Source organism: Mycteria americana, chromosome 1, assembly GCF_035582795.1.
Source record: "Mycteria americana isolate JAX WOST 10 ecotype Jacksonville Zoo and Gardens chromosome 1, USCA_MyAme_1.0, whole genome shotgun sequence".
NCBI classification, from domain to species: Eukaryota; Metazoa; Chordata; class Aves; order Ciconiiformes; family Ciconiidae; genus Mycteria; species Mycteria americana.
The window spans coordinates 185,430,825-185,458,427 of NC_134365.1; the positions used below are offsets into that span (position 1 = coordinate 185,430,825).

Here is a 27,603-nt window from a genome sequence, read left to right on the forward strand (position 1 = left end):
ATCAAAGTTTTTGATACTTCTGTTCAAAATTTACATTTTTATTATTGGTTTTTTTGTTGTTTGAAATTTGTAATCAATGTTAAATGTAAGTGTCCTGAGTCAATATAATAGTGCTTGCTTTGGGGATAGTTGCAAGCTGTAATATATTTTACCATACATTACTATGTGAACTTTCAGTGTAATTCCATCCAAATATACATTTTGAGAATGTCCTTATTTGTTTATTATAAGCCTGAATGCCAAAGAAAAAATATTTTATGCTGTTATATGGTTATTCCAGTGATTTAAGGATATGCAGTATCAACTTTACATGATCTTTTTTATTTTAATTTTTATGGTCCAATTCAGTAGCGTGTTCTGGCTACTCTACGGTACACTTGAGAAGCAAAAAGCAGCCACAGCACACTGTCAAGTTAAGCTGGGTTTAAAGCTTTCCTCACAGCAGTGGCTGTAGTGTTCAATGTAGTTTTCTTTCTGCATCCCTCTCTACTCCATGCACTTCCCCTCAAAAACACCTGCCTTTCTTATGCACCCAGATATTCCTACCTGGGTACCAGCCAGGTATTTTGGGGTCATAATACTCTGAATTGAGAAAAGAGAGAAAAGAAAGTGCTACCTGACGTAACTCAGGGTCACATTCAACTTTCTGTGTTTTATAAGGTAGACACAAACCTTACAAATATTTTAGTTAAACTGTTTTAATTTGCCTTTTCTGAAATTATTTGCCTATGGGCAAGTACCAAGTACATAAAAGAAATCAGGCTGAGAATTTAACAGAAATTGATTTCATAGACTATTTTACATTTTTTTCATGGAGAAAAATATTGGTCCTTTTTTAGGAGTAGCCACCCAAATAATGACATATTGTTGGGGCCATATAATATGATTTCCCACATTACATGTGCAAAATTTCTACTGTAAGTAAAATATTCCTATAAAAGAGGTGTGAAGCTGGTACTTTCTGAAATTATTATAAAGGTGCAGTATGAATTTTATATACCTCAGGAAAAAAAAAATTAAAAATCTTCAAATCAAAGTGGTAAAGTAGAAAAGAAATACCACATGCTAAAACCAATCACACACATGAAGTGTAGGACTATTCATGCTCAGCGGTGCACACAGATCCAACACACACTTCCCTAGGCCACACAGATTACAGATGTGCTGCAAAAATCTTTTCACAGCATCAGAACAGACACAATTCCACTTGTGTTTCTGTTGTTCATAGTTTGTGTGTTTGACCCAGAGCTTGGAAGGTTGTTTGGGCTGTGTAACTGCCTAGAGATCATGTTCAATGTGCAACTTAAATTTCATTTTTCACGTAAGAACTGCATTCATTTGGTCAAGTAAAAATTGAGTCAAATGATAGTAAAATTCTAGATGAAGAATTTAATTCAAAACTCTGAGAAACAGTTAAGTTGATAGACTACCCTCTAAAAATCCAAGGTGCACATTCCTATAATATTTAAGCAGACACTGCAATTGTATTGTTATACCGTATGTATAGATAATATATAATACATATATATAATAAGTTATATATATATACACACATATATATGTTATAGGTACAGTACTATGCATTATTAACTATATATTAAAAACTTCATTTTTTTAAATACCGTTTTTCAACTGTATACTATATTTTAGATTGACAGCTTTTGCCTCAGTATTATTATACTTTCCCCAAACTAGTTTATAATTAAAATAGTGTTTTATGTAAACAAATGTGTGAATTGTTCTCATATTTGCAGTTTTAAAACAAGCATACAATGTTTTAAAGCTTTCCATTTTCCATACTGTTAAGATACAGATTTATATAGATTATAAAACCAAATTTTCAGGGACATCAGTTAATGATGATGTCTTATTTCTGTATGTATGCATATGTAACAGATATATGCATATCTGTATTTATACATATATAAACACACACATACTACATATACATGTACAATATTCATAATATTAAAAGAAATAATAAAAGATGAAGGGATTTTGACATGTAGTCACATGAACACTCCCACTGATTTATATGAGACAGTTTATGTATAAAAAGCTGGAAAAATATGGTCCTAAATTTAAAAAATACATTTACTTGTCTTAAATAAAGTGGGTTTTTTCTGTGCCACAGTATGACTTGGTTATACTGGGCATATGCTCCTCTCCATTTCACGCTGCAGACAGGAGCAGATGGAATTAAATATAGCTTGGCGTGCAGCACAGGGGCAGCCATGGAGCAGTATTTTTTAGTACCACGCAGGCATTACCAGCTCCATATACATTAGAGATGAAACACAAAAAAGGGCATGTCACCTTCAGGAAAGGGTAGTAGTCAGGGAACATCTGTTATACATGCAGTGTTCCCTGTAGAAAGAACTGAAACATGATGAAATATGCATCAAAAGTTCCCTATGCACTGAGGTACATTAAGTCCCTTTCAAACCATATGAAGCCCACTTGGGGAAGGGAGGTTATTTGAGTGCGGCAGCTGGAATAGGAGAAAGCAGCAGCAGGGAATGGAAACCAGCTGTTCTCCCATTCTGGAAATAAGGATGGGCAGTAGGTGCACAGAGGCTGGTAAGACGGCATGCGTATATCACTGATGTACAGAGAGCAGACAAAGTTTCACTGAGCAGTAATTAGCTAATCATGCTGCAGCTCTGTCTCTGAGCAAAGTCCATGTTAAATGCTAAGTACTATGATATTATATCAGGGATTCTTGTTGTGAAGCACCTACATAATCCACATTCCCTGCGATTCTCTAACATGGTGAGCTCTTCCCGTAAAAGATGTTCACGGACAAAAGGCTGCAGAACAGGTCAGTGCAAATGTTCCCTTTCAGTATGTTTAACACGGGACTAGACAGTATATTGCATCCTCACATTTAATCATGGCATCATAAAAAGCAGGGCTAGAGTGGATCCTCTGGCCCTGGGTAGGTTACAATAAATCTAGGTTATCTCTGACAAATGTGTATTTAACCTGTTTTAAAAACCACCAGGAAGGGGGATTCTTTAACTTACATGGTAGTCTGCTTCAGTGCCTAGCTATCTTTATAGCAAAGTTCTCTCTCATATGTAACCTAAATAGCTCTCCCAGCAAATTAAACAAAAAGAAGAGGAAAGGAAAAGCAATCATCACCATCCTGTTTATAACATTTTTTTTTATATATAGAAAGACTTTTATTATGTTCCCCCCAGTCTTTGTTCACTTAAACAAACAAAAATTATAAACAAACACTTCTTTCAGACTTCACCCACAGGCCATGTTTTGTAAGCCTCTACTTTCTGCTGTTATTCTACCTCTTTGTTGATTTTGAATTTGTCCAGATCTTCCTTAAAAATAGCCCTACAAACTGAGTACGGTGGCTGTGTCACTAATTAGAGTGTGCTGCAACTCTGGCCTAAATTAAATTATACCTCTTTTCTCCCTCTGGAAACCAGGGCATAGGAGAAAAGTAGTATGTACACAGAGAAAGGGACATGAAAAGGACAGACTGGATTATTGTATACAGAAATTAGGAGATACTCTTTGTTCCAGAAGAACAACATACAATTAGTATTATTCCAACTGAAGCACTACTGAATGGAATAATTAACTCCCATCTCTTATTTAAGACATTTCTGTTACATCTTCCCCAGCTGGACATAAACCTATTGATAACTACAGTCCAAGTTCAGGTTTCCAGCTAATATGCATTAGATTTACAGTAATGTCATCTGCAGAATATTCCTTCTTTTTGGTAACAAGAATACGCTGGAATACGCAATGGGATTGTGTGAAAACTTGACTACTTATCGCTGTTTATCATAGCTGTATTTTCTGCTGACTCAGTAAGAGGAGACACAATCATACAATGATGATTTGAAATGAGAGAGGAGAAGATGTATTTATTTTGTCTCCGTTATATAACTAAATAAACACACACACCCTTGCATACATATTTTTTCTAAACTATAATTCTGCGTAAGCTTAATTAAAAGAAAACTGTAAGTATGCCATACAAGGACATTTTCAGACACAGACTAAGAGGCAAGAATAAGACTCTCTACTCCTGTTATAATAGTTTCTATGATACTAAGTATCCATCCAATATACGAATATGTGCCCTAAAATTTTCATTAAAAAAAGTAAGCACAGGCAGAGAACATCCATTTACCACCCAGGGAAATGCATAAAGCCTGAAACAATGAAAACTATCTATTTTCTGATTTCCTTGTTTCAAAAGTTGTTGATCTTTCTATGCCCCCACTTTTCTTTCAATTTATAAAAAGAATCTGAAAAGAAGAAATGTTAGCTGAAGATAATGATTTTGACATAGAAGGGCCTCATCTTACTGAGAACTGCAAATTCTTCTCTTGCTCTTCTAGTGGGAATAAAGCAAAAAGATAACTTATGGATTCTAAGCCTTCCAAGAAGAAACTGCAGTACAATGACTGTGCTCAGCCCCGGGAAAGGCGGTGTCAAAACAGAGAGTACAGAAAGGAATTAATGAGATTTACACTAGTGACAGGGGAGGGATATTCTGCTTTGCTGCCTCTAAAATAAAGCACAAAGAAATGAGCATCAACAGCTACAGCACCCAAATGTTAGAATTTGCACTCACACCTCAGACACAAGGCTTATGGTAACAGACATGATCTTGAAGTGCATGTTATGCATCAATTTGCAAATAAGCTCATCAGAGAAGACTCTTCTAAAATTTATGAATACTTTTATTGGTACAGTCTCAACCTTTTAAGGTGTTAGTAATGATATATCTAAATTGATTTGGTGGCGAAGCTTCCAATGGAAACAAAATACAGGGCAAAAATATAGATAATTTTCAACCGCTGAATTAATTTGTAATTATAAAATAAGTGGAAATAATGGGGGGGGGGGGGGGCAGAAATGAAATTACCTGAAAAATGTAGCATAACACACCAAATGGTGCATAGGTGAAACTGTGCTGAGTGGCTGTAATCCCTTCTTTGTGTCACAGTGACATGTTTTGTGTGTGTACAAATGCAGAAAGTTCTTTCTGCATGTTTTGAAAGTCAGTTATAGAAATTTCCCCCCTAATTTGTGGCTAAATACATTAATTAAGTGTGGGATATGCTATTCACAAAACTTCACTGCTACCAGATACATGATGATAATAATCTGCCAGATGCTGAAACATGCACCTGATTAAAAACCTGGTTTGGCAGAATTCAACTCCAGTTGAAAAGCAGGATAATAGGCAATAACAGGTGGCAATAATAGGCTAACATACTCTCATGCAAAGTGTATTCACTGTCACTTCAGCTGCCAGAATGTTTGCACTGCTTTTCTATTTTGTATCAATGAAGGCAGATAAGTAGTCGAGGTATTAAGCTAATCCATCCCTTCTCCATTAGAATGCCACTTCACTTCCTCTTCTGACTTCTTTTAGGACAAACATCTGCTTCCCCAAACTTCTTCCTCACCTGGATAGCCTTGCTTGAAATCCAAATCTGCTCATATACTTATGAGGAGAGCACACTACAGAGGGAAGTTATGCTTGGGAACACTCCCATCTCTAATGAGGAAGCACCAAACAAATTGGAGTCCGCTTCGAAGCACGCCTGATTATCGTTCAGCCTGATGTCACACAGTATGACTCACAAATCCACACTCACTATTGAAATAACTAAAATGTAAAAAGTGAACCTAAATTGACTGGTAGACTAGTAAGTGGTCTAAAAATAAAACTTAACACCAGAAAGATATTCAACATAACTGCAACGGGGGAAAAAAAAATCTTTAATACTCTGAGTAAATAAAAGTTGGTAGATAGAAGATTTTTGTCTTTATTTTGCCCACATCCATCATATAATTTGCTCAATACATAATACAGTAACAGCTATGTCACAGATGACTGGGTATTAACATGAGAAAGGTTATGACAATCATCTGTATAGCAAAGGCAACTGACCTGTATTCCTCTCTCTCGTTCATTAACTTAGGTTCAAAGGCAGAATATTATTCTGATCTCTCAAAAAAGGGCATTACAGAACATTTGCATAGCCTAGCTCAGCCTAGGTAAGGAAGTCTTGCAAAGTCGTTACCTAGATCATCTTTAAATGAGTGTTTGAGATCAAGCAGTTAGAAAATTTGAAACTTTTATGAGTACTCCTCTGACTAAAAGTGAAATATATTAATTTAAAAGTTTAATACCAATAGAAGTTTCAATATTCCCATTCACCGAGGCCTTCATAAGAAGGATGAGACCAATAATATTATTGCTAATTCTCTTAAATTCAGAAGTACTGTTTCACTGAACAGTGTACTCACAGCAGAAAAGTAGGAAGGAAGTGCTGTCAGTGGCTGAAATGTCATAATGAATTTGTTAAATACACTGGAGTGGACTTAGAATGAATATAAATATGGCCTTATTCTTCATAAAAGTCTATAATTCTACATAAATTTTCAGTCTTAAATTAAAAATGCCACTATTAGAATGAGGCCAAAATCAAATATCTCCAGGGTGCTGATAACCAGTTTGTTCAATCAGAAGCAGATAAGTTAACAGAATAGATAAATCAGTCTTTGTCCTATGCTAGTCTTTGTCTAGGATCACACATGTGCTTGCATAAAGCACAGAAATAAAAAAAAAAAAGGAGAGAAAAAAATACCTAGAAAAGAAGAAATGAAAGGGGAAAAACAAATCTCATTTTGTGTGAGTTTCACCTAACTGTTTCCAGAATTTACAGTTCTAGAAACAGATACTACTACTAAGTCATACTAAGAAAAGGAAAGAGACTCTCAATACAATTAAGTTGCTCTTGTAGCTTGCCTGGATAACAGTTAATCAGATGAAAGTGAAGAATGGGTGTTGTGTGCAAGTCCTGACATACAACAGCATGTTAGCATCTTACCTGACCATGTTAGGGGTAAGCGAGTTGGAAGGGACGATAGTCCTGGACATAAAGACTCTTAGGTGCCGTCAGAACAAGTAGTGCAGTCTGACAGCTATTCACATTCTGGGCACAGAGAGAATGTGATAGGAGATATTCTGTCCAGGGGGAAAAAATACCTACAGGAGGAAGCAATGTTGAACAAAATATTTCACAGGTGGTGTCAGCTCTGGGGGCACTCCCAGCTTCCATCAGTTTCTCAGCAGAGGCCATCACCAGCTCTGAGAACTTTGAAAAGAAATATTTCTCCACAATCTTCTTTTTCCATTATCTCATTAAGCTGATGTACTCATAAAAGAACCCATCATCCCCAATGGCATGGAAAGCATTGGTGATGATGTCAGACAGCAGAAATTTGCTTGATGAACTTTCTGCACTTATCAGTCTAGACTGATTCTCACTCAGTTAAACAGAACGGATTTTAATTATCCTACAGACTCAAGGAAGGTTAGGGCAAGAAAATCAGTGGATAGTTCAGAAAAAATCTTGGTAAAAAATTCTGATAATTTCTGCTCTGCTGCAGATGGATAATGCAGGATACTCAATTTCAGGGATCGTTCTTGTTTAGAAATTGAGAATATAAAAGCACAAGTTACTACAGACTCGTTCTGTGAATGTGTTCAGTGGACAAACTCAAGAGTTAACACTATTTATAGAGATTCTATAACACTGATATAGTTTTTATTCCTAAAACTGTTGCATGCAGGACTGCGTCAGTAGCATTGCATATGTATTTTTGTTGTGATGATGAAGAAAGAAGTATTATATTTTTAAGGTATGTTTAATACATCTTTTTTTTTCCCTGAAAATACATTCCAACCCTTTTAATACTAGTCACTATATCTTAGATTAAAATGGTGCTGTTCTACAGAGAAGCCTGGTGAGCAATACAGGTCCTAGAGGAGTCTCTGACACTAACGCTGAAGTTTTCTTTTAGTCTTCCTCCAAGGAGGTGCCTCCGTTTTTTCTTTATTCTCAGGATCCGTGCTACTGTTAACGAGGCAACAGCACATGCAGAAATGCCCCCTCTATGGGATGCAGGTGTGAAAGGCAAGCAAACGTGGTGAAAGAAAGATGCAATGCACAGTGATAAAGCAAAACCCGAACAACAAAGAGATACTTAATCCCTTGGGTATTTTTGACAATGACGTGAAAATGTAGATTTATGTTAAAGCAAGAAAACACAGACAGAAAAAAAAAAAAAAAAAAAATAAAAAGGAAAGAAAAATTCCTGGGGAAAATCTAACAAAAGACGATGATTTATGAGTAACTACAAAAAAGTCCCTAACTCTATATTGTTTTGCTGATTATAAGGTAAACACATCGATGATTCACTAAGAAAAGTACAAGATGCACATCTTGCTGTTGTGCTGCTTCCTTGTAGATATCAATTATAGTGTACGATATTATTTTCAGCTTGGGATATCTTTTCAGGAAATACAGATTGCTGCTGTTATACATAAACCATACCAAACGGAAAGATTATTCTGTTCTTTAAATATAAAATGTGAATAATATATGCTAATTCAGGTGGAAAAAACAGGTAACTTGACAGATGTATCAAAACTATTAATTCCTGTAAGATTTCTAAGTAGGGTGATCTCAAACTGTCCAAACTAGTGATGGGTTTTAAAGTCTCACCAACAGAAGTGAAAAAAGAGAGGTAAACAAAACAAATCTATCTAAAACCATTCTATTGAAAGAGTAGCAGGCATATGGAACAAGCTGCTTAGGAAGACAGCTGATTCAGATAGCATAAGTAAGCTTAAGAGACAGCTAGATATTTTTACGCAGAAAGTGGCTTGGAATTCACAGCAAGAGGATATATGGCTGAGATAACTAAAATGGGACATGCTTATTTTAACTCAAGACTTACTGTCCTGATAACTTTATTGGGTCGGGGTTTTTTCCCCTTTCTTTCCATTAAGGCCAAGTGATGAGCTTTCATAAGCATTTCATAATAATATCTAATTTGCATTATCTTTCCCACTTGTGTGAATGTTTACAGTCACCACCAGACAAAGCTTACTATCTGGAGATATTTTCCTTGAAATCAAATATTTTAATAGTAAACTTACTGAGGCTTTACCATCCACTGTTTTCACCATTTTAATGCAAATCATAAAGTAAGCTTGATTGCCTCCCATCCCATGCTGAAATCAGATGTTTATAAAAATATTTTTTTCATAAAATTTCCTACTTCTCTATTACCGATAGAAGCACAAATGCTGTAGTGCTACTGACACAATTGTTATCTCAATATGACCATTTAATTTTCAAGCTGTCTAGGCTAGAGTTGCTCAAAACTGTAGTTAAACTACTGGTACTACTAGCATTCCAATTACTGCCATGGGTAGAATTGGACTCGTGACAACAGTGTTTGGAATTACATACAGAGGATGTCAAACTCAAACTTAATTCATTTTTAAATTAGGAATCTCAAGTCAAGATCCTGAATTCACGGTTAATTCTGATAATTTTTCAAAAATGCCAGAAGATCTAATAATTACCACTGTTCTAAAAGCAGAAGTTAAACTATTTAAAATATCTTTAAACAACAGAAATCAAGCCTGAAACTTTGCTACAAAATAGTGAATTCCCATCCCTGCACACAACCCAGGATGATGACAGAACCACAACCTCTGATACTGCTTCGGGCACTGCCGTAGACAATTGTTTCTAGCAAGCTGTCCATCTCCTTTTCCGAGAAAACAATTTTTCTCTAAAGAAAATGCAGTTCTTTTTCTATCCTAATCACATATATCGTATTTCTCACCCTCTTTCAACTTGGCTTATGACTAGAGAAAGCAATTTTGTTTATCTTCTTTCAAAAGAGAGAAGTTACTTTGGACTAAGATCCCGAATCGTACTAAGCTCAATGACAAACAATTATTGATTTGATTGGGAACACCACATTGCACCACATTTGTTACTGCAGTGATCTATAACCCCATAAGGTGCTTGCTGCGGGTTCAGTTTTCATAATATGCCAATGCTGTTATTACAGCACACTTGAGATGGAAGAGTTCATACAAGTATACAAATGGATATTTTTATATTTAGGGGGAAAACGGATATATTTATATTTGGGGGAAAAAAGAAAAGAAAAAGTAAAAAAAAGAGTTTATCTCTCTATCCTCATTGTTTTGGGTTTTTTTTCTCAGTAAGAAAATTCACATAAACACCCACTGCTGCAGTTCAGTGGCTGACAGTACTTAACATTCACAGTTCGATAGATGTTTGATAAGAACATGAGGAATTCATATGAGCCATTGGAATAAGTTGTTTCTTGATAAATAGGGCCCCTCATCTAGATATAATGACAAGTGCAAACCTCCATATAACTCTTTGCATTACAATGAAAATAAGCAACAGGAATGGTTGGCTTAATCCACTTACTAGAGTTTTTATATTTTGACCGGTATTGGGCTTGATGCTGCTGGACAAACAGCAATATTGTGAACTCTGGCCATACAGTCTTTTTCTAAAAAACCACACATTTTTAATTTGAGTAGTAAATAATTTTCCTAATGAAACTTTTCAAATTTTAGAACTCTTTCGTGGCTATACTTGATAGATAGCAATCCAGAGATTTTGTCTTTTTCTTACACAAAACTGAGAAAATTAGGTAGACACTCAAACAGCTTCTTAAAAAAAAAAAAGTCCAGTACTGCATCTTTATACAGATCAATGTCCAATTATAAGCAGAGAGTTGCTGTGGCTAAAGGTCAGGAAAAAATAATCTTTCTGGCATTTATTACTTGGAAAATAAGGTCATATATGAGGTCAACCTTCAAATATATACAGAATAAATTATACTGCAGCATTCTAAATATCTACACAGCAAAAATTATATCACAATCTCAACATAATCAGAAAAATGAAGCTGAACATGTATTTCCTGATGACTGTACTACAGATCAGACTAGGCTAAGAGGCAAAAAACCTAGGTCCAATTCATCAACAATTAATAAAAAGCTTATAATATATTTCTGCTTAATTACAAATATAGCTTCCTATTAAGGCTGACTTATTTAATAATCTTTTAACTGTGTTTAACACTAAATCATCTTCCCCACAACAAACTAAATTATTAGAAAACATGCAAAACATTTAAAAATAATTCAGTGGTGCACTTCCTTATTGCTTACAGCTCAGAAGCAAAACACAAACACACACAACGCTGGAGTACTCAGTCTGTCTGATGCTTTTAAAAAAAAGAAGTGTCTCTTTTGAAATAAAAGACCTCATAATTAGATAAAACACATCTGGAAAAAAATGAATTGGCCACAGAGTTTGAGGAAATAAACATGCTTGTTTGTCAGAATGAATGCTTGCAGAGAGCACTGTCATTGTCCCGATATAAGTCATTTTAGATGTTTCATGGGCATTCATCCTTGGTACCTCCACAGGATGTGAATGAAATTATACTGAAAATCAGATTATATTATTATTTGACACTTTTCACACTACTATTAATTGTGAAATCAACATTACAAATAGGAAAATACATCCATGAAATGAAAACATCTTCTGATCCATTTTTACTCATCTGATATCCCAGTCTCTTTTCTTTTCCTCATCTCCAAACTACGTGAGGAACGTAAATGACTGGCATTCTTTTATCTGTTGCAGTCATGTCTAGTTTGAATTTCCAAATCACACTTTAGCAGAAGGACTGTGTATAATATACCACAGGCAATGCCAGCGGAGACCAAACGTATTCCAATGATTTTAGAAAAGTACTAATTTTTTTTTTTTTTTCTAATCTACTTTGGATACTTGTGGTTTCATTTCATGTTCATTTCGAAAGATACTGAGCGTTCTTTGCTCTGGGCTAGCTACAAGTTTTCTCTGATAGTATTATCAGTGGGCTATTCCACCCTGATAAACCACAACTGCAATGCTAATAGGTTTATAATGACGGCTTAAACTTTATGCTTTTGTAAGCATTGGAGGCTTCACTCACCTTGTTCAAGTGGCTGGCTTTTAGTTGAAGTAGTTTTCATCTTGAGTGCCTCCCTAACAGACATGTCACAGCAGGAGCCTTTGTTAGTGTCTTGGTCACTGTCAGCCTGATCACTGTCCCCATGCCCGCTGTCCCTCAAGCTGGCTCTTTCTGGATCCTTGAACGTGGAGCTACTGAAATACATATTTAAAAAAAAAAAAAAAAAAAAAAAAAAGAAAAAGAAAAAAGAGAGAGAGAGTTGTATTTACTTGTTCTAAGTTGAATTGTACTCTCTGGCAAAGCAATTTTGACAAGAATGCAAATGGGGAAGCCGAGAAAGTTATTTAATAGGCCTTACCTTTGAACAAACTGCTGCCTGCTGCCCATGTAATTGGGCTCTGCGGGAAAATTGTCTGTCTGTGAAAGAGAAGGAAAAAAATACGTATAGTTGTACACTGGACAAATCTCCTGCAGAGCAACAAGATTTCCTAGAGGAGAAATGATTAATAATTCAAAAATTCCCTTAATCTTCAGATTTGTACATTTTAATTAAATCGGAAAATGCTGGCATGTAATTATGTGCTCAGAACAATTAAATGATTCCGGTCCACAAATTACCTGCTAAAGTAAACAATGAGGCTCCAATAAGTGGCATTCTCTGTTAGTAACCTGACAGATGACATATTGTTTATGTTTTTTCATTAGTTAGATATTAAGACTGATGGTTATTGAAAATGAGAGAAAAAAATTACTTTTGCATATTACAAAAGTGAATTATTCAATAATAGTAATTTTTAATCATAATTACATCATCTACTGGGATTCTGAGGCCCTTACTGCTGTAATACAATTTCATATATTGCTATATTACTCTTGAATTTAAAAAAAAAAGGCAAAAAAAAATCAAGAAAATTTGTGGCTGATTAGCTGTGGGGTTTTTTTTAAATGCTATGGAAAAGTGCAAGTATGAAAATATTTGGATTTTCTCTCTTTAATTTTCATCAGTATTAATAGCTATGTCAGAATAATGAGAACTACACATGCAAACAAGAACATTAAATGATTGTTGTAGACAAGTAGTTTTTAAAAGAAGATACTTTCATTAAGTCTGTCATGAGTATATTTTTAGCAGCATGAGCTAAGTAACTGTAGAAGCAGAAGTATTTACAGCATCCAGACCAACATGGAGTCCTGCCAAAGGGAACTGAATTCCCCTTGTATCATCAGCTGAAGTTCTTTGGGAGAAAGAGAGACTGCATCTTTCACAAAACTCCATATACTGTACATTCACACACGTCACTTCTTCTTGCAGCTGACCTAGTGACAGAGCTTCTACTGTTTTCTGCATCACTTCATATCACACCACTATGCTCTGCAGCAGCTATGAGTTTTGCAACAACATCTAGCGTACCAGGATCAGTAACACAGGCAGCGCTCAATTAATGGAGCAGAAGGCCCAAGGTAAGGTTTAATGTTGCACAACAAGTGTTTACACAAGTGACCGGTCTCCTAGATATTTGTTTTTCCCTGCCATTCTCCACTTCATTTTTTTAGCTTTGTTTTGGTTTTATAGGTAGGTGGTCATTAGAAATATTTGCTACTGCTTGTATGGTTGGAATATTGGAGCCTGGAAAAGATGCATGAAGTTACATCAGAAATGTAACAGTCTCTGGTGTTTGCAACAGAAAATAGGTAGCCACCTGCCACTCTCAAAGTACATGTGAAATAGATGTGCTTATATACCATGGATAACTTACGTGATTTAGGGAAGGGATGGAAGATAAACAATTATCTTCTCTTTGGCATGTATGAAGTCAATTTACACTGTACTTTCTTCTTGTTTCTAGTTAAACACTTTGGTTCAAAAATTAGGATTATAACACACATTGTGTTCACATTTTGAAGCTGTTTCTAATTTAAGCTGTGGAGTACATAGCATTGTATATGTCATTACAAAAATAATCTGATGTTTTATCAGTGAATTTTCTTTTATGATAAACTGTATAACAGAATCAGATTTTACTAATCTGTTTTAAAAATATAGCATAAAGCACCTATACTTATAATTCTAAATTATTTTTTATCATATCAAAATTCCACATAATTTGGAAATCTGGGTGTTTATGTCCAAATAGAGACTTGTTCTTCAGCAAGTCTCTTATTAAAAGATGGGCCTATGAAAGTTCTTAAATACTGCCTAAGAAATGCAAACAATAGACTATATTACAGCAGGAGAATTCTGAAGATCTGGGACATCAAATTCAGTGTTGTGTCACTGCTTTTCCAAGTCAGTGTTTCAAAAGCTGATGATTTCAGCTACAGGTATCCTGGCCACTTCAATTAGGGGGAGTTTAGTGCTTTGTGCTTATAAACCGACAAGATCTTGGTTTTAATATGTGCAAATTAGAATAAAAGCTTGTCTTCATTTTTAACATGTTTCAAGTTATAAAAACGAACATTGAAAACAAAAAAAAAGGAAGAAATTGAGGTGCAAATATAATATTTCAGCATTCTTATATGCAATCTCTTAAATGTAGCACACCGTACTTTGGAAACAGCCTTAATTCTGCTGTTTATTCTTTTCTTGTCACAAATTGTAAGCTAGTATCTCTCTTGTGTGCAGCAAGTCCACCCCATATATATACACATATAATCATTATGACACTCACAGAACCTGACACTTCTCAATCCGAATAAACCTTTACAGTTGCAGAACTCATGTCTATTTTCTAGGTCTAATATCTCAACTATAGATGCCCAGGAAAACTGACCTTATGCTTTTACTTACGTAAGAAATCTGCCTCCTCCTAAACACAGCTGCTACTAGAATCAACATTTCCATTTTTCATGTCATTGTCAGGCAAAATGCCCACTACAAACTGCCTTTTCATCAAGTCTTTGCCATTACAAAAGTCGGACTTTTGCCCTGGAATCAATTATAGCACCTTCTTAAAAGTGGTGCTAAGAACTTATCTATAAGCTGGACCACAGTAAGAACTGGTCATACTTTTTGTTTCTGCTTTTTCATAGCAAAAAAAGCATTTTGCACACCCTGGACTAGCCAAGACATAAATTTTAAAATAGAAGTTATGACCACAAGTTACCTGCCATCCTAAAAATGGGAGCTGCTTCTGAGAAATTCTGTATTTATGGTAATCATTAATGACTTTTAACACAATAATGATTTGACCAGTTTCCTTCATATTGTATTTTGCAGCAATACAAACAGTTGGGTGCCATGTTACAGTGAGTTCATTGCTGCAAAAGAAAAAATGTACATACTTGATTGATAACCATATACAGCCACAGAGCTCAGAGTTGAATACTTTTCCTTCTGCTTTAAAAGCATTAGACCTTCTGTGAACTATGAAAGTATGATGCTTGTGTTGAGCGGTAATGAAGCACCCCGAGATACAGGCAGAAAAGAGAGAATTGCTTCATGTATGATAATATCTATACAAAAATTGGGATAAGAAGCAAACATTTCATTTTAAGGTTAGGCAGTTTAGAAGAATCTTAGAAAAGTAAGCATCCGCTTCACAATGGATTACAGAGAGGTATGAACGTCTAACTCCCTTAAACACTTTTTTTTTTTAAATCCCAGTTGAAGTTAGAGGTCACATACTTAAAATTTTTACACTTTAACATCTATGGAAGTGATATTACACATTTCAGCTCATGCATTAATCATACCTCTTTACACTGCATAGCTGTAACTCTAAGAAATAAGTGCTACTTTAAAAATCTATCAACAGCAAATAAAATCTGTGTTCTTCTCTGGGTATACAGCCCTTTCTAGGAAATCAGTACCACTGTGTCTCCGTTTGCCTCCAGTTTTAAGGTGGGTTTCAGTTCAGCTGCAGATAACGATCACCTACTCTAAGCTAATCAACTAAGATCCCTCTATCTGCATTAGAGACGTACAAGATAAGTCATCCCGTTTTGGGCATCTAGCTTTAGGTACATACTGCTTCTGGAGATGACTTTATCCAGTAACTATAGGGGAATCTAGATGACCAGCAAGATGTTCAGTGTAATAGCTAAAGCTAAGTAAGATGCATCGTATCAGAAGTGAATTACACGGAATTACAATCTCCTGATAAATAACCAAAAATTACTCAAATGCCAGCACCATTAACCTCCTGAAGAACAAAATAAAACAAGCTCCACCCTCCACCTCCCCCATTAAACGCCCAGAAACAATCCATCTCTAAAAGTCACTGGAGTTAAATAGTAAAGACATGTTTTCTGTCTCTGTGATTCAAGATTGAGGGCTGGAGTATTAGTTAGGTCACCAACTACTAAGATACAAGTTCTTCAGTAGGAAGAAAACATACTGGTACAAATGGTGCCTAAAACTAAAGCAAAAGCAGAACTGTCCGCTGCTCTGGTTAGATACCGGAGAATTAAGAAGTCTGTGATGTCAACCTAACTGTCCATAGCTCCCCTAGAGAAGAGGTCCTGCTTTTATGGCTCATTTTCCCAGATTAGTGCAACCAGTTCATTTCCAATGAGAGTATGCTGTTAAACCATTCAACAGATATACTTTTTCACAGTTGCTACAATGGCCCCTTAAAAGTACTTTCTTCCATCTCTCTGTCCTAATATGTGACCCTAGAGTAAATTCGAAATTTTAGGAACACTGCCGTTACTGCAATGTTGCAGAAAAATTCCTGAGGATTTCTGTACACACGTTTAATACAGCTTTCTCAGAAGGATGAAGCTCATAAAAAATGCCATTTTGAAAGAGATCAGAACGCATATAAACCTTTCAAAAGCTGCCAAAATTTAAAAAAGACGGTTACTACCTTTCAGAAAATACCTTACGGATTGATTACGTTACCTTTTTCATTGGGGAGTTGAGGAGGAGGAAAGTAAAGAACAGGCAAATTAAACCTGGGCAAAATACACTTTTACTGGTATGGGGTTTCAGATGTGACAATATAACTGTTACGGTCTAATAATGTGACTTGAAGAATCATTTACTGGCCAGTGTTTGCATGAACAACATGTAGAATATCCTTCAAGTGTTATCGCCAACTGCCTGTAAAACCATTCACTCTATTATGGGTGTTAGGGCTTGCTTATTAAGACCACACAGGGGCTTAGATAAACTACAATTGTTGCTAAGTATTGCTCTCATATGGTGAATTTGGAATACTGAATTTTATAAATTCAAAATAAAACCATTCAGAAGTTTGAAAGTCAACTGTTAAGGTTCTACTAATTAATTCTAGAATGGCTATGATTTCCAAAAGTTTCATTTAGAGAAGGGAAAATGAAAAATTATGGCCAAGAACAGATTATCAGAAACAAATTCCTCATAGGATCCATTAACCTTAAATAATCTCATCAGAAAAAAAAAAAAAAAAAGTGAAAGCTTCATCATTGGAAACATTTTGAACCAGCCTGGGCAAAGCATTACATAATGAATTATGGGGAATATTTTTAGCAATGGGCTACATTAATCTCGTTTCTTTTTTTTTTTTTAATAAGTTCATGTTCACAAGGTATATATGTTTACTTCTGTTGAATGTTTTGATATTTTTATAAATAAAAAAGACTTCCACTGTGGCTCTGCACACATATGTATATTTAAAAAAAAAAGTTAGGATTAAAATTACAGCCCCATATTAATCAATCACATTTCAGGGATTCTACTATTGCTCAGTAAGACAACGGTAGAGGACTTCACAAGGCTTCTGTTTTCACGAATTCCTATAAAAAGCAGGCTGTATATTAAAAATTAGAGGTCCCTAGCTCTTTTCTTTTTTTTTTCCTTTTACTCAAAATCTTTGTTACACCACAATTCTGAAGATTTCTAGCAATCTTTGGTGTATTCCATACTGTTTGAATAAAACTAGAGAAAAATAAAAGAAAAAGTTTTCAATTTGACAGGTCTCTCTCAAAAAAAACCCCTCAATATCGACATGACTACAAAGAAAAAGATGGGGAAAGTAAGAAAGAGCGAGAAAGAGGGGGGGAGACAAGAGGAATGCAATATTTAAGTATTCTTGACAAATTATGTCCAGAAATAATTGTCATATTAGGGAAAGATGTATTCTAAAATGTAAAAAAAAAAAGGACTTAACATTAATCAGATTTATGAATATTAGGCTACTAGAATATTCATAATTTTTTCTCAGAATTACAAGAACAAGTATCACATTTTCAGAAATGATTCAGTGCAACTCCATTTTATGTAGGTGTTCATACCTGGAACTACAATAAAGCAAAATGTCTTTGCTGACTCTAACTTCTTTTTAATTAAACATTAAATGCAAAAATGAAATGAAACATCTCTCCCCTTTATCACACTGCCACTTAATATCTAACTCAAGCATCTTCTGTGTCTTTTCTTGAAAAGCTTAATTTTGAGTTTTCACCCTTACCTCATGAAACAAAGATCTTATACAATGGCAATCACTTTTTAAGACAAAAGAATTGTATTCTGCCAAATCTAGTTTTGAAAGAGCAGACAATTGTCTTCATTTTATTAGGAACAGTTTGTGTTCAACATAATACAATTTTTCACAAAAACTCCTCAGTATAAGACTGCCAGTGAGTGTATATACTTAGCCTGAAGTAGTAGTTTTTGATTTCACCAGACTTCCTTCATTAAGAAAATTTATTAGCCCAATAACAAAAAAAAAAACCATCCAAAACTGGGCATAAACTTCTAATAAGTTATTCTACCTTTTCGAAGGACAAAATTAAATAGGCTGCTTTAACAAATCTTGTCCTAATATGTGCTCCCTACTCTCATTCTTTTGAAAATGTTTTTGAGACATAATTTATATGACATGTACATATTTGGGAAGTTTCACACTTGCTGCAAAATGTGTATTTTGGTGTTACAAGACCTACAGTGTGTTTATGTGAATTTCTGACATATGTAACATTCTTCAAAAGCACACTACAAACACAGGGCAACAAAACCAGGCAGATCCACAAGGCAATATTGTTCACCATGCTGCTGTACTCTTTATTGAAGAGTGTTGGTGGCTCGTGTTTTCTCTTTCTCTTGAATGAAAAAAGCAAAACCGGGAGAGAAAGAGGTCCTGAGCTATTCAGTCAAATGCACAGTGACTTCTGAAAAGTGAAACACTGGGGACAGAGATGACCATCCTTTCCTGTAAGTGAAGGAATGAAGATTGTCCCCATATAAATGCCTGGTCCATGTACTATTTTCTCTTAGCAAGTACCATATTTGTTACCCAAAAATTTATTATTGATTTATTGTTTAAGCATTCGTACTAAGGTATTGCAGATATTTCAGTTGTGTTCGTACTACTGGCTTACTGAAAACAATTATTTCTTAAATTTTTACAAGGGTTTACTCTGCAATGTACAAGACACAAAAGAAGACAGAAGCCTAGACTGTAGGGATTTAATACAGTGCAAGGATTAGAAGTCACAAGGCCCAGGCAAGCTTCCTCTCACCTCATTGATAGTTACACCAAGCCTGAAGGCTGAAGAAGCTAAAAAGGTCACTATAGACAGACACATTTTTAAGTGAGCCTGGTAAAAAAAGTAGACTTAAAAGACACTGAAAAGGTGGGGTGAGACCAGACCTTGATGGGATTTTTTTAAATGTGAAATAAAAGATTGAAACCTTTCAGGAACAAGTTTGCCTCTTCTTCAGCGGGGAAGTCAGCTTAAAAAAAGCTTTCAACTCCTCTGACAGAGCAGATGCAGAATATATATTTAAATGCAGACTTCTCTCTCTTAGAAAGATGGGACTAGGAAAAAGTGTGGAAGCTGAACCTTAAAATTCCTTCTACTGAAAAGGGAATCAAGAAGATTTTCCGGACCAAACTCGAATTGCTGTTTGTTTCACAATGGTTTCAGGTTTCTGAGCCTCATTTTATTTTGCGCTGGAGAAGCATGAAATGTAAGCATCTAATGAAATTAGCATGGTCTGGGAAGAGAATGTGGAAAGTTGTCAAATGGGACTAGGAAAATATAATTGTAATATGAGCTCTTAAGATGAACTACTTTTTGGAGAAGGTGCAAGATCAGAATGTAGGAAGAGGTGCCAAACATCACACCACATTAAGAGCTCAAGCTGAAAGTACAATCGCTCTGTTTCTGCTATCACAATGTCAATAAATAAACATAATGAAATTCATGACACGTTATTGCATTGCTCTGTATCGCCTCTATTCATTTAAAAATGATAAACACCTTTAAAATAATTCACAAGCTGTCAGATGCCTGTGAGCAGTGCAGTTAGACTGGTACTTTAAGAGGCATTCGTGAAGATCTTATGAGAGAGCTTGATCCGACTTATATCAAAGTAAAGATGGAAGTATGGGAAAACAGAACAATAACTACTTCACCTGAATCTGCTAGTACAGTTGCATCCAATATATTTACACTGTTCACCAATGATATGTACTTACTGAAGTTACTCTGTCAATAAAAACCACATTAAGACCCTTTTGAAAGAGCTTCCCTGTCAATTAGGCTGCAGATACATTCTATCACTCCAGTTTTCCTGTCAATTTAATATACTGGATCATATTAACAGTACTGGCTTGTCAACAAGGCAAATCCGAATCCTATTAATGGAGTTATACTGCCAATATAATCAGCTTCCTATTTATCGAGCTCCCCAGTATTTGGGAAAGCTGTGAAATGGGATTATAAGGTTAGGTTACATACATCTGTCTCTATATTACATAAATATTTCAAGAATTGTATCCCGTTGTGTAAAGAAACACATGTAATCATGTTTTTCCATTACATAAACTTCAGATGACAGAATAGTATAATTGTTTACCATTGCTGAGAAAACATTAAATCATCCTCATTCATCACATTATGTTTCCTGCTTGCTCTAAGTAACACTGTTATTTTATTATATCAGTCTACTTGTGTGCCACACATATAGAACTGCTAAGAGATGTATGCACTCCACCCCACCTGCACAAGATAATATCTGCTCCAGAAAATAAAAGGAAAGAGATAAAACATTTTAGGAACAAAATATGAAGCACTCCACAATTTCAATGCTTATTTAACCCTTGTACTGTGCTGTATAATCTTGATGGAACTGAAGCTTGTAAGTATAATTCTAATGTAACAGAAACCCCTGGAAATAATTAATAAGAGGTAGTAGTTCATGCATAAAAATACAGTAGAAGTTCAGCAAGTCTTCTATATAATAGAACCTTTAATGAAGTTGAACATTAGTTGCTTTTAACCACATTCAATATTAAATAACTACTTTGACTGGATTAGCAGAATATACAACAGACCATTAAACCTGATTATATTAAAAAATCCTTTTGCTTAAAAAAAAAGAAAAAAGAAAAAAGTAATTGCATTAAAATGTACTGGGCATTATCTTATCAAATTAACTCTTTAGGTCTAACTTGAATGTATGGATTTAAAAAACATGGTCCAAAATGACAGTTAAAGGTCAATGAATCAAGTTGCCAATTATATTTTCTGGTAGCAGATGGGTGCAATGAAACCTAATGATTGAATTTGAAACGCTTTAATGCACCTTTTATCTATGGCTCCCACCATGTTGAGTCTACCTTAGCATTCCTAACAGATATTATGTTTACTGCATAACAGACTCAACTACAATTAGCTAACTAGAATGAAATCTGCACTTATCACAATATCCAGCTTATTCTAAGAATATCATACCATGAGCTTAAAATAACAATACCTTTGGGAGTGTATCTTTGATAGCATTAGGTTTTTTTTTTTTTATTTTTCATTCCAATCTACATGTTAAATATGAAGTCTGGAACTTAAGACATTAAAATTAGAGGGAAACTTAAAAAAAGTGCCTTGAAATTTAAGGAGATGATCAAATATTTGTTACAATTTCGAAAATATTTTTCTCTCCTTGTGTTCAGAACCCTTTTTTCTGTATGGAAACAACCTTATCTTTTCTTTCTTTCTTTCATGCACACAGATTCTACAGTGCAATTGTGAGCTCCTGGCATTTTATTTTTAATTTTGAGACATATCTGAAAGCTCTTACTCAGCAGGAATTCCCAGTGAAGCCAGTAAGTGTTATAGAATTTGTCCTATTCTTACCATTACTGTTTTCCTGTTTCTAAGAGCAACATATCACAAGTGTTTTCTGAACAGATAAAAGCTTATAAACACTGCAGTACTATATGGCGGAGAAGGAGATCAAATTATCGCCTTTTAACACTGACAAATTGTTTTGTAGTCACAATATTTAGTAAGGGGAAACAGAGACACTGGATATTTTAAATCTGTTAAGTTTGTATTAACATCTATCCACTATGTTTACCTTCTTCTGTCCAACCCATACTTCTCACTAAAGGCAACAATAAAACTCCCACAAGCCATGACCTGAGGTCTGCTGAAATCAATGGATGTTTTCAAATTGGTTTCAATAGCCCTTGGATCAGTCTGCTTACTTCAATTATGGGATAAGCAAGTCTTTACATAGCGTGCTACATTCCCACAGATACATATGTTGTATGCTGAAGAAAGCTGCAAAGGAGCAGGAAGAAGATTACAATAGTGATAGAAAATGAGAAGAAACTCTTAAACGTAATATTCCTTTATCCTAGCATATGGTCTTCTCTATGGACAGCATTTAAACAGATTTGTAATGGCAGTGACAGGGAAAGGTGATTAGCTAGGCAGCAAACACTCTATGTGGCACAAGACTCCGGTTCTATGTTTCTTCCCTACAGAGTGAAAAAAATCAGCAACAAAGATAAAGCAGGACTTGATTGTGAAGCCACACTGCCTCCACAGAAAACACACATAAAGAGGAAGTCTGAAACTTTCTTCCTAGGTGACGATCAGAAGAACAGAGGTAAATCTAGATCAACTCCTTTCCTTTAAACTCCTTTATCCCCTTCCTCTTCCTAAAATCCTTCCCCAGAAAAGTAATGTTTCACTTAAATTCCTTAGGAATTAGGAAGAAAATCACAGATGTTAAAACTTCTGTCTAATTTCTTATTTTGGCCATGCAACTATTTATTTCCACATTTTGTTAAAAATCCTCAACAAAGTATTCTAGAAACACTTTGTGACAGGATACGAAGCCCTACTTTCACACAAATACCTTGGCATAGTTATTTCCTCTTAGCACTGGAAAAAGACACACCACTAAATATGCTGCCAAAATAATGGCTGAATTTATGACAGAATAGTAGATCATCAAACTTTATAGCCTCACATGCTTGTGCAAGGAGATTTTCAACTGTAAAATGGTGATGAGTTGATTTATTATTTGTGACATAAGATAAATAATTTAGGCTTGCACAAATTTAGCAAGAGGATCTGTCCCTAAATATATTTTAAAGCCACAACAGTCATGTGCCTATGATGAGGCACCTCATAAAATGGAAAGTTTGATCGAATACACCATCAATATAGTAGCAGTGGTCAAGTAGGCTTGAACAGAAAAAATAGGCCTTTCAGTTATAGGGCTTTGTATAACCATCCACAGCTCTGTCATTTCAGTATTAACCTACTGCAATGTCTTCATACAGGACTCTACATTAAGTTGATTCAGAACAAGCAAAAAAAATAGTTATCTTTCTCAATAGCATCACCTCATCTTGAACACAACACCCACTTATCTAGGGATCTCCACAGGTAATCTATAAACTCATAGGTATTTAAGGGCTGACTTTGACCTGTAATTCCTAACAGCCTGGGAAAAAAAAGTTCTGGATTACCCCTCTCATTACAGCTTGTCATATTGAAAGTCTGAAATCAGATTTTGCTGTTAAGGAAGATCTACATAAGAAATGTTATCTGCAAAGATTCCATGATTAGGAAAGTTTTCTTTGTGTTCCAAACCAGTGTTGGTTTGTCAACATCTAGGACACTGCTCAAAGTTTCACCAGGGATAGAGAGATTAAACATGAATGCTAATATTTGACTGAGGGGCTAGTTAGAATACAGTGATTAAATTATGGATTTGCCTCTGTATTTAATAATCAGGATGCTCACCCAGCATGTGAGCACGTTTTTCAAAGAAAATGCACGCAATGGCAACTGAAGCATGCATACATATTTTAATTTTTTAATTTTTATTTTTTTTTTAGTCATGAACTTTCAAAGAAAATAGTTAATGCAACCTTCTCTAAATAGCGTCCACATCACAAAAGTCCCCAAGCCAACATTCAGAAGTGTGTGTCAGGGGAAGCCTCTTTCAAAATGAAAATATAACAGGTACAGTGCAAGAAATTCCAAACAAAAACTCATGGAAAGGGGGAAAACAATAACTTGTTAAGATTGTTCATACTACTCTTCCTGAATATTCAAATGGATAGTGTGTAACACAGACTAATGCTGCTCCCTGCAGGTGGATCATGAGCCCACATGAAGCCACACCAACTTCCAACTTCACTGGAATTCAACATGGAGTTAGGTGCTTAGCTACAGAGAATAATCTCCAGGAGAGGAGCCTTTGCATGCAATTCTTCTACACATATGCCTTCAAAACTTGTTTTCCGGTAGGAAAGCTCATTAGGAGATGAATTAGACTATTTCCATGGAAAGTTATTCATTTACATAATTTCAGGGCCATCTTAACTTACTAGTGCTTCTTTCTAAATAAACACGCCATTGTTCCATTGGGAATAAAACAAAAGCCATACAATACTAAGGGACTACTCTATGGCCTTCAGTTCACATGCAACTTTATTAACTTCACTGTAAATTCCTAAGAATGAGTAAACATTGGTTTGTTGGTTGTCTTTTTTAAATCTTCTCAGGCATTAAGTAATAAAGTACAAAATGCCCTTCTAAAATATGCTAAGATCAAGAGCAAACTCATTCACTTTCCATGAAAATAGAATTAGGATCTTAATTCTAGGACCTTGTATATCAAAATTCAGCATAGAGAGTTTCCAAGATAATGGTATAGAGCCCTATTCCTAAAGATTTATAATAGGATTGCTGCTTTAACCTTAACTACAGCATAACAAACAGCACCAATATAATGATAATCCAAGCTACCAGCAACCTTAAGAATGTGCAAGGAATAGACAGATACTGGCAGGAATTAATCTGCCATTTTCATACATCTGCCCAAGGGAGGTATTGTAATTGCAAAAATTTACTCTTAGACTGCTGAGACTCATAGTAATTATGTTTCTTTTTTAATAGAAATAGCCACAGGTAGTAAGAAATTGGGTTTTGAGATGGGGAACTGGGCATGCATTCTAACCCAAATTACTATGTAACTGTCTTTATTATAAAATACTATAGAAAACCTATGGCTCAAAATTTAAATCAGAACAAAACCTTTCCTTTAAATAAACTCTTCTCCTCCCACGGCTATTCAACACGTATGCCTATTTCTTCAATTACTGGTATCAGCAAGACCAGTACAACCGCAGGCAATTTATTTTTATCTAAAGATCTTTGCCAATACTAACCAAAATTCCTGAAGCTTACATTTACTTAATAGAAACAGCTTTCTCTTGCTTTACTTTAACGCAAGTAAAGTAGACTAACAAGTAGGACAAAGTCCAGAAATCTAGCTACTCGTTCCTAAGGTTCCTTTGCCAGTATCAGGGGATGAAGAAAAGTGTGTGTGGTCTACCTATATTTTATATGAACTGAAATTAAAGTTTTCTTCTTGTTTTGAAACAAATGAGCACAGGAAAGCACTTAAAATGAGTTATTTCACTCTTGAAGGAATTATTATTTCATTACTGTCACATTATTACAATAATGAGATGTATACTGTTGGGAAAGTTCATATATATGGTGGCCAATTAACAAATAATAAAATAAATTCATCCAGTTACTTCTGCCCCTTGCAATACTATATCCTGTTAGGCCTAAAAAGAAGGTACAGGTGGTTTAAACAGACAAAATACTTTTACAGATCTAGACAAAATGAAGACTATGCATTGAAAGAAATAACATAAAACATTTTGGTTTCCCCTCTTTTTCACCCAATGGCTACAAAGCTGACTGATATGTTCCTTGCCTCGGAGCTATGAGATGCAAATTGTTGTGTGCTTTTTAATACCTAACACAGTTGATGGAAGCAATTGAGCGCTGAGTATTCTCACGTGTCACATGACTTATACCTCGTTTTCATCATTACTCTCAATCCTGAAGTCTGATAGCAGGATACGCAGTTTTAAGCAAGATGTATAACTTCCACCATGAAGTGGAAAATGAGGTCCTTCCTTACCTATACTCTTGCCTCAGGAAAAAAAATGACAACAGCATTTGTCTCTAAACTTGATGCTTTCGAGGTTGCAGCAAAAGGTACGGATTGACAGCATCTTCCAAAACTCTGTTACACCGCTATGTACAGATCATACACAATATCCAAAAAAATTACATGCACATCAGTCATTAATAATGCCTTTTATCCAGCTAGATAGTTCTTTTTAATCCATGCTGCTCTCTTATCTAGGTATCTCCACATACGCATTCACACATACAGTTATACTATCTGACGTACAGTCTAGAAATCTAAATAATTTCTAAGGCTTCATGGCTGCCATTTTTTAAAAGCTTTTAAATTCATTATTTCCCAAGCACTCTAAATTCCACTATATTCTTATTGTCATTTGATCCACTGAAATGATGAAGAGATCAGAAAAGAACACACTTGGTACTTTACAGCTGTGGCTGGATAATCTTACTCATGATCATCAAAGCAGGATTGTTTTTATGATCTTCAAATCTGCATATCAAATTACGCAAGTCTATGCGAAAAAGTAAAAATATCAAATATTCAGACATCAGGGCTATGTCAATAGAACACTAGAGAATGCAGTTGGAGGCTAAGTGAAATGAACAACTTTTGCAGCTTTGCAGTGTTTTTAAAGCAAAGGAGAGAAGCAACAGGGAGCAGTTCAGCTAACACAGACTCACAGATTCTGGGCTGAATTCTGCACGTGCTTACGCACATCAGCAACTCCATTCCTGTAAGCGATCTATTTAATTCAGTGGTGCTATTGACCTAAATTAAAATATTCACTGAATAAGTGTTTTAAGGATCATGCCTTGAAAGATATAATACTAACACGATTATATATATATAAGTTAGTTTCCATAGGCCTCGAAATTACTTATGCACTGGTTAAGGACATGATCCTACTCTTTCTAGATTCGTGGAAAAGCAGTCTTTTCCTCAATACCAGTAGGAACAAAGCCCACGTGCTGAATCTGAGGTGCATTATTAAAACAATATTCTTTTTTTTGTCACCTTTAAAATTTCATAGAATTTAAATATTTTCATTAAGAATTAATAAAAATTTGTTTAGCCCACTTCAGCTCACCTTTTTTTTAAACTGAGTTGTCGCTAAACAATCTTAACCATAAGTGGTTGCTTAGCAATCAGCAAAGAACGAGACAGAAATACAGTACGTAAAGAAACTGACTGACATGTTCTGTGTTTGAATCATGGCATTCATTAAAAACCACAGAATAACACCAACAGAAGTTTGAAACAAAATTCTATTAATAAAATAATACATATAACTGTCTTTAGGAACAAATTATGCATTTAAAAGCTACAAAATTGTGATTCATATGTCTGCTCTCTATAAAAAATCCTTTACCTATTATTAAAAATACATTAAAATACTTCAAATTTTGATGAAGCCATTATTTACCTTTTGTTTTTAATTCAATTGTCAAGTGTGCTTCCAATGATTTTAAAAACAGTATATATCTACAAAGCAACCAAGAGTTTATAGCTTTGAAGACTTGAAATTGATTTTTAATGCACCAGCTTTCAAA

At 35.0% G+C, this 27,603-nt stretch overlaps 1 protein-coding gene across 1 annotated transcript in view; it reads right to left on the minus strand.

Moving 5' to 3' along the window:
• PCDH17 (protocadherin 17) overlaps window positions 1–27,603 on the minus strand; it is an 88,666-nt gene that overhangs the window by 49,009 nt on the left and 12,054 nt on the right. Inside the window, exons 2-3 of the mRNA XM_075491977.1 lie at window positions 12,227–12,285; window positions 11,890–12,062 (exon numbers count right to left, since the gene is read on the minus strand). Coding sequence (XP_075348092.1) covers window positions 11,890–12,062; window positions 12,227–12,285 — 232 coding nt within the window. The remainder of the gene's footprint in view (window positions 1–11,889; window positions 12,063–12,226; window positions 12,286–27,603) is intronic.